The sequence below is a fragment of the Pseudopodoces humilis genome, chromosome 9 (assembly GCF_049639895.1).
Source record: "Pseudopodoces humilis isolate 2021_Gansu_Grassland_sample_001 chromosome 9, ASM4963989v1, whole genome shotgun sequence".
Classification (NCBI taxonomy): Eukaryota; Metazoa; Chordata; class Aves; order Passeriformes; family Paridae; genus Pseudopodoces; species Pseudopodoces humilis.
Genome location: NC_142208.1, coordinates 17194674 through 17208068, shown reverse-complemented (window position 1 = coordinate 17208068; position 13395 = coordinate 17194674). Strand labels below are relative to the sequence as shown.

Sequence of the window (13395 nt, the reverse complement as noted above, 5' to 3'; positions counted from 1 at the left end):
TAGGAACATCAGCCACTGATCGGGAACCTCTTCAGGGAGAAAGAATGAACTTGCGTTTCTGTTTTCTTGAGTAAATCACCTCAGTAATCTTTACTCAAGACCTGTGAAAGAAATGACACTGGTTTAGCCTACCTCATCCCAGAGAAACTTCCTCCCTTCAGGTTAATGTTCCATGCTTATTAGTTTTTGCTTTGCCTTGTAACTGTTAATTATTTCTGATTCCCCAGCCAAGGTTCATGCTTGTTCCAGGGCCTGCTTTTATCAGTTATCATTCTGCTGGTAGTGGAGCTAAACCAACACTTCTTCTTTCATTGGCATATCCCAGCATGGTGCAGGTGACTCCAGTGGTGTTAATGGGCTATACTTAACCTGTCACTCCTAAAGGCGAATCAGACTCTTGCCCTCCAGTTAGAACAGATAGGAGAGACAAAATTTAACAAAAGAACAACAAATAGCACAAACTTCTTGGTGAGCTACAGTTCACCTAGGGAATGTGAAAGGCTTTCGATGCCTGGAACAGGCTGACACCTCAGTAGGCAGTGTTGGAGGTTGAGCTGTAAATCTCTCAGCAGCTGTGGGGGAAAGATTATCTTAATTTATTTAGCTTTTTGTTTTGTTATGTTTTTCTTTGTTTGTTTTGTTTTGCTTTGGCTTGAAACTCCCAGCAGCTTCTGAGATTATTTTAGTTCATTTAAATGCAATAAGCACTAACAGCAAATGCCCTTCTGGCTGGCCCGTTTTCAGGCTAACCAGTCCAAATGAGGAAATGCCTCTGGCATCAACCAAGAAGCCCCCAGCTGCACTTCCTAAGAGAGGAAAAATAAACTACAATCATACACCCAGTCCACACCCCTCTCTACTTCTTTGGTAGTGAAAAGAAATCACAACTTAAAGTATTATAAATAAAAAACTTGTACCTATGATAAAGTATGAGTCAGACTAATTTGCATGATCCTATTATTATATATAGTACACCCACACCTGGAAGGAGTCCAATCAGTATTAGTCTCATGCTAAGCACTGTGCAAATGTACTAAAAGTGTGCCCTTGCACCAAAGAGTTTGCAGCATAAAGAGAAGCGCAGAGAGGTAATGTGACTTGCCTAAAACCATCAGCAGGTGAATGACAAAGGTGGGAAGAGAGACAGGCACAGGAAACTCTTGGATCACTTCCCAGTGCCTTGCACATTGATCACGCCCTAAAGCAACATCACCACAATTTTGGAACTGCATCCACTGCGTATAGACAGGACCTCAGCTACTCTGGCAATGAATATGCTGCCATTCTCTGTGCAGATCAGGGCCATTTTGATTTAGTTAAAATAGATCCGAAATCTACAATGAAACAAACCAAATTCTTTTGAGGCCCATCAAAGCTAAGTGTTAACATCCATCTTTACAGTGTGAGATCAAAAGTGCCCCAATCTTCACCCAGAATTTTCAGTGGGTGCACACAACTCATGTAAGAGAAGGCTGTGCAGTAGTTGCCTATCAAGACGTGTGACAGTGGGACAAGAGGTGATACCAAATCAATATTGATCACCTGTCCTGATTCTCTCCCTTTCCAGGTCGTGATATGGCAAGCACCACCTTGCCTGGCTACCCACCCCATGTTCCCCCAACTGGACAAGGCAGCTACCCAACATCAACTCTTGCAGGAATGGTTCCTGGTAAGTCAGCTGCCAGCCCTCAGTAATGGTGCACACATGTTTGAACAGTTACCAGCAATGTGAGAGCTTTCACAGCTAGCTTGGCTATTGCTTTGCTAACATGAAGTGCTATTCTTTTCATAAAGAAACCATCAGCTGCCTATAACCAATGTAGCTAACCACTCCTTTTGTAATGCATCTCTTTCCCCTAGCAACTGATTCACTGCTGCTATGGGCAGCTAGCTAGCTATAACCTGTGGCAATTAATTGGTAATTAATTAACCCTAGTATTCATTAACTAATGTAATTATTTTCCAATGACCCATGCAGATTATTATGTACTGCTCATGGCTCAAGATACTCACCTATCCAATAACTAAGGGTGACAACTCACCCTCTGTCTAAAGCCATGGCATCAAACTGAAAATTATCAATGGTAATTTAATACCTGCACTATTTGAAGACCTACTGTCTATATAGCTTAAACTTACTAAGAACTCAGAAGTTATTAACAGTATTTCATGCGAAACTAACAATTCACTCTTAACAACCAACAACAACCACCTCCTGTTTGTAAAATAGTGCCTCCAATGCAAGAAACTATCAACCTAATTCTACATCCAAAGACAAACTTTTTCTTTGATACCTAGTGCTTTGGAGAAAATCTCAGCATTTGGATTCTCCCACTCTTTCAGAAGGAGAGGACCATTTACTCTAGGACAATGGAAGAGTTTATTACCTCAGGCTCTATTACCCACTCTCCTCTGATGACAGTTGTCCCCAGCAGATAAATGAAGAGGCAGGATTTTCTTTTCTCAGACATGGTAGCTCAGAACTCATCTGACACCGATTTCTGCTTTATATGGCCCATGGTTGTGAGTCGTGATGATTAAGGGGCAGATACACAGCCTATTCTTCTGCTTCTGAAGAGATGAGTCCAGAACCAAAGCAGCAAAAACTTGAGAACAGAAAGCTCTTAAATTACTATCATATGATTTACCAGGGCTTATGAGTGGAAAGCCTGACTTAACTGTCATGCAGATCTCAGAACAGCCAGCTAAATGAACATTAACTTCAGTGAGGACAGTGGAAATATAACTGTTAGGAAATGTTTTCAGGTCAAAGTCTCAACATTTTTAAGTGACAAATCATAGAATGGCCTGAAGTGAAAGGGACCTGAGAGGTCACCTAGTTCAAACCACCCTGTTATGGGTGGACATCTTTACAGGTTGTGCAAAGCCCCATCCAGCCTGACCTTGAACACTTTCAGGGATTGGGTATCCACAACTACTCTGGGAAACCTCTTCCAGTGGCAAATTTTAGGTCATGTCCTGCACTAAATTATTCAGGGAGATGTTTTGGCTCCAGAATCAGACAAGCACTAAGATACTATAGAATGAATGAACACCCCCCAAAGAGCTCCCCCCAGTAACAGTAGGTGAATTCAGTTGACAACATTTAGATCATTTATGGTCAATTAATATCAAAATAGCTATCTCTTTGAGTAGAAACTGTTCAGTGATTGCTATGTAAGTTTAATGTCCTCATGACAAGGATGATACTGACTTCTAAACTGGGACAAAAATCTTAAGACCACTAATATCAGGTCACTTATCCAAGAATAGGGTATTTCAGCTCCTTGAAGTGGAGGCTGCATATAATACAGTAGTGTCCCAAAAAAATCCCCCATAAATTTTCCCCAAAAGAAAAGGAACATAATTATACAGAAAAAAAGTTAAGTTATATGTCAAAGTTAAAAAAAAAAATATTCTGGTCAAATGGATATCTTCACGTTAAATCTGATGTCAACATTCTAGCAGAGGGAGTTTTTCCAGTGGCCTACCAGGGCATTCTGCAGTAGTTACTGCATTTTTCAACAGAGCATCAGGTTCTGGCTGTTTCAGTCATACCTCACTGGTCAGACCCAGCCAGGAAGCCCTTTTCTTTCTGTTTTCTAGTGTGACTGAAGCCAACAAGATGGAGATAAAGAGGCTTCCTGGGAAGAAACAGAAAACTTCGCTTTAGTGGGTCACTCTGCAGATCCCTGCAGCCACTACTTTGTGTTAGGGGCCAACAGGAGAAATATGAGGAACGGTGTTAAGAGTAGAGCAAACGTATATTGGTACTTTCTCAAAAGGTCTCCCAGCCTCCACATTGCAACTAAGAGCAACTTTCTAAGCCAGACTTAGTATCTTTCTATTTAATATTAAACCCTTGATAGGTTTTCCCTCTACAAATGCAAAAAAAGTCTCCTGAATCTATATAAGCCTTTGACATGCATAGAAACCTTTTGCAAGAAGTTCTGTAGCTAAACTACATATTTTGTGAAAACTAAATCCCTTATTTGTTCTGAACTGCCACCTGCTAGGCTCACTTCATGCCTCATCGTTTCTGTATTAGAGGACTAAACCAATAAGATTTAAATACAGATGCCAAGAAATAGTGTTAGTAAAGATTTCCTGAGCACAGATTGCACAGAATATAGGCCTCCTGAGATCAATCCTCTGTGCTGACTTGCAACCTCTGTTAGGAGTCCAGTTTGAACAATCAAATACAATGGTGCCAATGGTTTGTTATGTGCCCTTAGGCCCAGAAAGTTCAGGGCCCAGTGCTTTAACTGCACTGGAAACAAGAAGTCAGCAAGATGAATGCTCAGGAAGTATCTTTAAGAAACGTACTAACATGCAAACAAAACTACTGTTCGGATGTGAGAAAACATGAGAAAGAGACCCTGTCTTCTCTAAACAAAAGTGCAGAGCTAAACACACAACTGTTCAGAAACCAGATTTCTAACCCATTCAAAATTCTAATTCTTTGATATTTGTTTTCATCTTGCATTGGTATGAGGAGTCAGAACCTTGCAGTTCAATTTGCAAACATCAGGATGAAACATTTCAATAGCATCAACATGTTCTAGATGTCAAGACGTATTAAAATAATGAAAGAATTGAAAGAAAATTAAATTAAATGAGAAAGGCAAAATGAAACAAAACCAGAAAGTTGAAACATAGAAATTTGTTTCAATTTACAATAGCTTCAAAACTTTTTTTCCAAAACTCTATTGAAGCTGACAAGCTGGAGAAAAACATTTCCATTTCAATGAGACAGCATTTTCCAGTGGAAAACTGAGATTATTTAACCAGTGCTAATCAAAGCTGCTATGTTCTACCCATGACAACCTTCCACTAGACTTCTACTCACAGTCTCCTATAGCACTGCATTCATGCAACACGGCCAGCAAATGCAAAGGTCTCTGAGGTTTATGCAGATGACAAGACCAGATACCTACTCCTGCATTTGCCCTTCCTGTAACTTCAGGTCCCAGGCTGTAAACATGGACGAAAGCCAGTGGTCCTGAGCACATACTTGGAAAAGCAGGGGTTAGTCACTCACAGAAAGATGGATCAGATGCTGGGCCACACTTAACCTACATATCTGAGAGAAGTTTCCTAAAAACGTAACAGAATACCTTTGATCCCTGTCTCAATTCTTCCTCTTTCGCAGAAAGGACGTCAAGTTTCTGCAAACTGTTTTAGTGAAGTGAGCATCCGCTGAAGAGCTGGGGTTTACACAGAGCAGTGCGGAGCCTGCAGAGGGCTGGGGACGGCAGCAGCAGGGAGTCGTTAAACAGAATCCAATGTTGATGAGGAAATTACACTTGTTTCATTAGTGATCGGGGAAGGCGATAGCTCAGTTCCTCTTGGTCACAGTTGAGCTCAAAAGCTCATTATCCTGCTGCATGCATGCTTTCACTCCTCGTCAATAAACACTGTTTCCAGTGGCTGCCCTCCCTCCTCCCCACGCTCCGTAGCTGTGGCTTTTTCTCCTGTGCTTAACCCATGCTTTAGCAGCACTATAAACAGTTTAGGGTGTCAACCCAGCAGGGAGTGAGAGAAAAGACTTGAAATATCAGAGCAATTTCTCTCCATACAGTGAGAGAAATAACTGTGAAGTTACGTCATATGAAGCACTTCAAAAGCAGAAATTCTCATTAGGAAAGTGGTTTTTTTTCTCCTTCTTTGGGAAGCAAACTCATTCCAGTATATTCCACAGATAAAACATTTCAGTAGAGAAAAATCTGGACTGTGCATTGCATGGTCCTCTTTGCAGGTTTCACCTGTTCCTTCCCAGCTAGTTGTCAGTTTCCATGCAGGATGTTTCTAGCTATGGAATTATGCCGAGTAATTATCATTAAAACAGTAGTTAGCAAGATCTCTCACACAAAATGAGGTTTTATGCTGAAACTAAAAGCCACTATGACTAAAATACCTTTGTATGATGATTTGGTTTGATTCATACTAATTCTTGCACTGAGTACTTTGGTTATCACCCTGAGTACCTCTAAAAACCTTGCTGGAAAGATCCTCCTCAAGTTTAAAGCAGTACAAATCCCCTAACTTGAATAGACTTCATTTCCACCATCTGAGAATCTGTGGTTTTGGCTTTAACACTCCAGTGAGAGGAGATTTGCAGAGATTATGCCATAATTAATTGACATTCTTTGGTAATTGTATCACAGGCATCCATCCCATCTTGCATTACCTTCTTTTCCTGTTCCATGGTGTCTAGCAGGAACTTCCAGGTGCTTTTCAAACACTTCTGTTGTTCCACCTCTGCCTTTGGGCAGATCAGAAGCTAACACCCACACTATTCTTCCTCTGCCTTTTAAGCACATAAGGCCTTTCAGATGGCATTAATTGTCCACAGTCTGTTGTTACTACATTAAATTCAGCTTATGAGCAGATCATGCCATGATTTTCCATAATAGAATGATACATGTTTAAGTTTGGGGAGATTTGTTTATTTTGAATGCAGCACAATCCCCCTTCAGTTACCAAATACCCTGCGCAGCCTTCTAAGAAACAGGGAGACAGGTCCTTCCAAAAATAAAACAAAATGTTTTAGAAGACTCTGCACCATTCGGATCTTGGTTCAGAGCCTTACTAGATGACAAAGCTTGGAAGTATTTTGGTTTGGGCTCATTTTCCTAATGTGAAAAGGGGAGCTGTAGCCCTACTTGTCTTTCAGATTCAGCACATTAACTAAAGTGCTAATCATTAGAAAATTATTTTCTAGAGCTAGAATGCAGCAAGTTTTCTCTATAGCTCACTAACTGAGCATAAAAGAGAGGTTAATAATATATGAATCACTTTTCTAATATTATCGTCCAGAATAAGAAAGAAAGTGATTCATAAGTTTTCTATTTTCTTTTGTATTTAAGCACAGCCAAGCCAGAATATTTCAAAAAATGGATTATACTCTTCTCCACAAATATGCCATCACCCTCAGTACCCTAATAAAAAAAACTTAGCAATACATATTGCCACCAACAGCCCTGCTAGTTCCAAAGAGTTTCTTGTGAGCTTGTCCCATCAAGCTTCCATGCCTGCTTTCTTCACGCTACTGGAGAACCTTTGATGTTATTCATAAGAAAGCTGATAATTAAGTGCATAAAAGCTTGCATATGCAGTCCTACTGCAGCTTGAGAATTGGGAGACAGAAGGCAATGAAAAAAAAAGAAACAAAACCCCCCAACTTTAATAATTTATTCATATTATTGAATTTGAACTGATTCCTTGATTGTGAAGAAGTCAATCTTGTGATGCTTAATGATGTGAGTAAGCACCTTTTCACTGAACAGGCACTGCAGTGATTTGAAGGGAAGAGGCCCAGCTAGACAAGGAAGCTACATACACCAGTTTTCCTGCTGGCAAACAGATTCAGCATGAACACTGCTCTGATGGAACAGCAGACATGAATCTTTATTCCTCACTGTATTTCACACCTTCCTTGGTTTCTTCCAGGGAGCGAGTTCTCAGGGAACCCCTACAGCCACCCTCAGTACACGACCTACAACGAGGCCTGGCGGTTCAGCAACCCTGCATTACTAAGTGAGTACCTCTTTCCCACAGCACACCCCCAGCCTCGTGCTCCTTCTGTTTGTCTGTTTTCTTTTCTTTGTTCTGTTTGTTTGTTTGTTTCTGAAGAGGATTTTCAAGTATTTGGGCAGGTGAGAAGCCTTTTTCCTCACTCTCCAGTCCAGTTTGAAATGGGTATATATATATAGATATATAATGGATACCTCATGTATGCTTTGTATGAGTTCTGAAGCCGATTCCTCTTTCATGAGACAGTTCAGAACTCCAATTCAGCTCTGGCTTCTCCATGGGCTGCATCCACAGTTTATTCCAGATTACATCAAAAGTTAAATTTAGGTTCTGTTACTCTTAGGCCACAACTAACATACTTTCAAGGCCTGGTTAAAAATTCAGATAAGGTTTCACTCCTCTCCCAGGCTAAATCCAGAGTCAATTCCTAGGAAATCTTTAAATCCCATAGAATTTCTTCCAACTGGACCAGTTGGACTAATGTCTAGAGTGGGAGACAGGCTGCATCACAAGATTTATAATAGCCAGTAGAATTCTCTTGCAGGGATATATATCTATCTCCAGTCACTGATATGATCAGAAATAGTCAGGGTTTTTTCAGAGGGGAAAAAAACTCCTACGAGACCTTAGCTTCTAATACGACATTTCTTTGCAGGGGAATAGGAAGAGACTTATTTTATGTAAAATAAATCAGTTGCGATTATTACTTATGTATTTACTGAGGTTTAACAACTGGATAATAGATGCACATTTTATTCCAGTGCTGTTAAACTTCAGTAAATGTGATCTTAATAATCAATCACTATTTAACACACATTTGATAACCATCTAAAGAGCTTTCATGCCAAATGTGACCCAAATCCCAAGTAGTAAAACACTGTAATTTTGTTTCATTTCTCCCCTCCTGGTTTTAAAGTGACCCATTACACTTTGTTAGGTACACTCAGAATACCTGGCCCTGACACTTTTCTTTGTGGCTACGGATCAGGTGTGGCATATTTGTGCTGCAATGTTTGTTGTGGTTTAGCCCCAGGCATTAGCCAAGCCCATGCAGCCACTTGTTCAGTCCCCCACCAGAAGGATCAGGGAGAGAATTGGAAGGATAAAAACTAGAAAACTGGGCTGAGATACAGACAGTTTAATAGGGAAAGCAAAAGCCACACACACAAGCAAAGCAAAACAAGGAATTAATTCACTGCTTCCCATGGGCAGGCAGGTGTTCAGCCATCTCCAGGAGAGCAGGGCCCCATCGTGCACAATGATTATTTGGGAAGACAAACAACATCACTCCAAACATCTCCACTTCCTCCTTCCTTCACAGTGACCATGGTGCTATCTGGTCTGGAATATCCCTTTGGCCAGTTCAGGCCATCTGTCCTGGCTTGTGTCTCCTCCCTGTCCCTCATGCACCCCCAGACTCCTCAGTGGTGTGGAGAAGCAAAAAAGCCTTGGCTCTGTGTAAGCCCTGCTCAGCAGTAACAAAAACAACTCTGTATTAACCCTGTGCTCAGCACAAATCCAAAACACAGCCCTAACCAGACACTGGGAAAAAAACTAACTCTGCCCCAGCCAAAACCAGCACAAATGCCCATGGGCTTACTTATTGACTGTCAGAGGATGCAAAAGGATCTCCTTTCCCATAGAGGGGCATCCTATCCAGAGGTCAGAGTAGCGTCTATCGACTGAAGTGTGGCCCTCAGTTGGCTTCCACTGATTGCCTTTCCCTAATCCCATTAGGAGCTCAGTCTCCCAAATTCTTCTTTTGATTCTTTTGCTTTTCTTTCTTTCTACCTTTCTTTTTGTTTTCCGTTGTCCTTTATTTCTTTTCTTAGTTTGATTGTTTCTGTTTTTTGGTTTGGTTTTTTTTTGTTTACTGTTTGTCCTTTCAACCAGTCCATTCTTCTCCTGTGTTAACTTTCAGGTTCCCCTTATTATTATAGTGCCACATCCCGGGGCTCCGCACCTCCCACTGCTGCCGCTGCCTATGACCGCCACTAGTTACCATGGAAACCACATGAAACTGCAGGGCGACAGCTTAGGCCTCCACATTGTACCTGTCTGATCACCTCCCTCCATCCCTGGGAAGGGTGAAGAGACCTTCTCCGTTCCTCCCCACAGTCCAGTTCCTTCCTCTTCGCCACGAAGGCGCCGGACCAAGCGCTCACCACATGAGACTGAGACCCCCTCGTTCCCCCTGCCCTCCGCCCCGACCGCTCCCCCCGCGCCAGGAACAGCCTGCGGCCAAGTGGCTTTCCCTGCAGGAGCCCTCCAACACCCCTGGGTAAAGCTCAGCCGTGCAAAGTCCCCTCGGCTTCCAGGACTCCAGGGGGACTGGGAAGCAATGCAGCTGGCAGCCATTGCCTTACAGGACCCCTTTCTGGGAGCGGTAAGGGCCAGGGAAACAGGGGAGAATGCCGCCCGTGAAACACTGTTCCCCAAAGATATACTCTTCTGTGGTGGACTCTTGTGTGTGTGTAACCTGAGATGCTCACCCTGTTTCCCAGGACAGAGGGAACAGTCTGGCTAGAGCAGAGATGGCAGCACAGAGACCTGGCCCATCTGGCAATGAAGAAAGGACCAAGTAAAGATCTGCACCCCACGAGGGGTTCTCTGTGCACCTCATCCCCACTTTCCAGAATGGATTCCCCCACAGTTGGCTGCACCTCACGGGTGGTGACTTTGCAGGCCAGAGTTGGGAGGAACCTCACACATACACCCACAATTTCTGTGACACACAATCAGCTCAGACAGGAGGATGGAGCAACATTTACAAACAAACCGACGAAATGAAGAAATATATAAATAGATATATAAATATAACTGTGTTTTTATGCTTTGTCATGAAGGTCTGTAAAAAGGAACAAAAAAATCCCCAATTTTCTAAAAAACCCAAGCAAACAAAACCAACAAAAAAACCAAAATAATAATTAAAAAACCCTACAAAAATAAAACTCCAAGTCCCATCTCCCCCCACCACCTGAATGGCAGCCGAGTTCCTCTGACGTTTGATGCTCCTCTTTCACTCTAGGGTTTTGTTTCCTTTCTGTTTTGCACTACAATGGGATGATGGTATTGGAGAGGATTGGATGCCAGCTCCACCCAGTCGCCTCCTCCTCCCCCTCCTTTCCCAAATCCTGTCTCTGGGGAGCAGTGTGGACAAGTCACATCTGACAAAGTTACCAAATACATCCGTCGACAAAAAAAAGCACTCTGAGGCAACAAACGTTTTCCATGTCACTGGTTGGCAAACAAAGAAAACAAGCCCAGCTGCGCTCTCTCTGCGCTGTGTGGTGGAAAGTGTGGGGCTTCATGTGGGCCCATCTGATTGCCCTCTGGACAGCTGAGACTGAGATGGACAAATTCAGGATTGGCTGGGATAATTGCTTGGTTCCCTAGTCCTTAGCCTTCAGCCCTTTTACCTTAAACTCTATACCTGTGACAACTTCAGTTCACCCACATCCCAACTTTTGCAATTTTAAATATGCCCAACACGCATTTTCCAGATCTCCACTGCTGGTGACAACCACCTCATTATCTGTGCCCAACACCTAATTTCCTAACCATTATAGCCCTGCTATATGGGCCCCCGCTTTGATTCCCTGCCCATCTGCTCATACACCTACTAATTTATAGGCCCCCGTTCAAATCCATATGCTTGCATCCTACCAGCCAGACCCAATATATAGCCCCATCTTTTCATCTTCAGTCCTGTATTGTGCACCCTAATATTTACCCTTTATCCTAAATGCTCACCTGATGATTCTCTAGGGATTCTCTGCTCATTTTGGTTCCCAAGTGACGGACAAACACTGTTCTGCAAAAGGCTAACTGTCAATAGAAATGCTTATTACTCCTGTATTGTCAGCAAACTCATAAACTGTTCCTTGCACTGACACTTCCTCAAAATTACTCAAAGAAAACATGAAGGCAGCTATAGCCTGTCCCCAGGGCACCAAGTCTGCCAAAGTAGATCCTTGTTGTTTTAGAGAGGTTTCAGATAAAACTCGTGGGCTATTGTCCATGGACAAAGACAGGATTGAGAATAAAACCCCCAAAGGGCATAAAAGTGAACAGTGGAGCAATCTGTACAGCCAACATCATGTATAAAATCCAAAATTCCAAGCCTCTGAGGAGATGTGGTAGTGGACTTGGTATTCTTTCTCCAAGTTTAACTTGTATGTATAAAATCCACCATCAGTAAACAGCTGTGTTGATCCCAAAGGCCCCTTTCACCTAACTTTTTCAGCCTTTGCATGGCTTTAGCTGATTATAGGTCTGTGTCTTCTTTAATGGGGTGCCCAAATGATAAGGGTATTTGGGGGGACATTTACGTATAAGATAAAGAGCTAAAATCTGTTCCTGTACAGAATAAAATCAAAGAGGTTACTCCTGATCTATTAAAAGTGTCATTCTGCACATCTTACCTCTGAGTAACCTCTGCTGCAAGTAGCAGAGCTGTTACACTGTCACCAAGACCAGAATTGGCCTGTTGTCTGATCTTACTCTATGATAGAAGAAGGTTCTGTTCAATTTCTAAAAATATGCTTTCACCACTCCTTCTGTTTTCCTTCACAGACACCAAATAGATGCTGAACCTACTTAGATTGGTCTCTCTTTTAGTCTCTCAGTACAACCTCTGCTCTACTTGTGCACCACCCAGATTCACTCAGCAGGTAGTCAGTGCAGAGGCAAGAAATCCCAGGACCAGCAAAGAGAAGTTCCTGAGGAAGCTAGAGAAAAAGAGACTGTCACACCTCACACTTGGCCACCTGCAGCCCGGGGCCCAGGTTGAGAGAAGCCAGCAGCTCAGAAATGCTTATTTTTATAGTGGTGTTTCACTAAACTTGAGGACACGAGCTAGAATCTGAAAGCAGGATTTAGTTGTCTCGCTCATGGCTGGCTTGATTTGACCCTTGGAGGGCCAAATCTATTGTTGGCTTAACTCCACTGGTAAAAGAGGATTTCCACCAGGCATTGGATTGGTCTGGAAAAGTTCAAAAGTACAGCACATAGTTTGACCAGGAAAATTCAAAGGAAAGCAGAATTATGCAAAGGACTGGGCAGTCTAATCCTCTTCCACCACCATCTGTAGACCCTCATGCGAATGTACTGAATTACATTTGCCAAAGAGTTTCTTGTGTTGGTTGTTTTGATTTACAGTCGGTGGATGCATTGTAAAGCAGTATTATAGCCCAAGTCTAGTAGCTGACATGGGGATTTATGTGGTGATATTATGCAGAAGAAAACCATCAATATTCATCTAGATTCCATTAGACTGGACTATGCAGGAAACGCAAAAATTCTACCAATTATTTAATATTATGTTATTTGCAAAAAAACAATTGCTGCTTTGTAGGAAGATAATGTGTGTAATGTGAAGGCAATTCCTCTTGTATATAAGTTCATCTCCATCTTCATCATGGTAGTTATTAAAACAGCCTCGTCTCATCCTGTAGATAAGGAACACGCTGTGTGTACTGTGCAAGTCTCGTTGTGCTCACTGAAAACAAAACAATGTGTTCAATAAAGCACAGCACAAATCCAAAACCTGAGGGAACAGCCAAACCTTGTAAGGACCCTTTCCCCAACAGGCCAACAGCTGCTTTGTTATAGGTGGGGGGTTTTAATAATTTTCCTTCTAAAAATGTTACAGAAAAAAAAGAAAAAGGATTGGAGGAATTGTGCAAAATCCAGTGAAGTCTACAACACAAACCTCTCCTCCATTCTGCTGTCTCTTACCTTTCTCACATTTCTTTCTCAATCCCTCTTTCCATTCAATTTATATAATTTTATTTTATTATTTCCCATTTCCAATGCACTTTTCTATCCCGGGAGGGAATAGCATCACTGATATGAGAG

At 42.1% G+C, this 13395-nt stretch overlaps 1 protein-coding gene across 7 annotated transcripts in view; it reads left to right on the top strand.

Moving 5' to 3' along the window:
* Window positions 1-12664, top strand: part of PAX2 (paired box 2) — an 87482-nt gene extending 74818 nt beyond the window's left edge. For 4 of the 7 annotated variants that reach the window (XM_088059559.1, XM_088059560.1, XM_005520552.2 and 1 more), the window contains 3 exons: window positions 1568-1669; window positions 7453-7539; window positions 9458-12664. In XM_088059559.1, coding sequence (XP_087915685.1) covers window positions 1568-1669; window positions 7453-7539; window positions 9458-9534 — 266 coding nt within the window. In that variant the 3' untranslated portion in view covers window positions 9535-12664. The remainder of the gene's footprint in view (window positions 1-1567; window positions 1670-7452; window positions 7540-9457) is intronic. The other 3 variants (XM_088059557.1, XM_005520551.2, XM_088059556.1) reach the window with 1 other exon arrangement.
* Window positions 12665-13395: the final 731 nt, after the last annotated feature.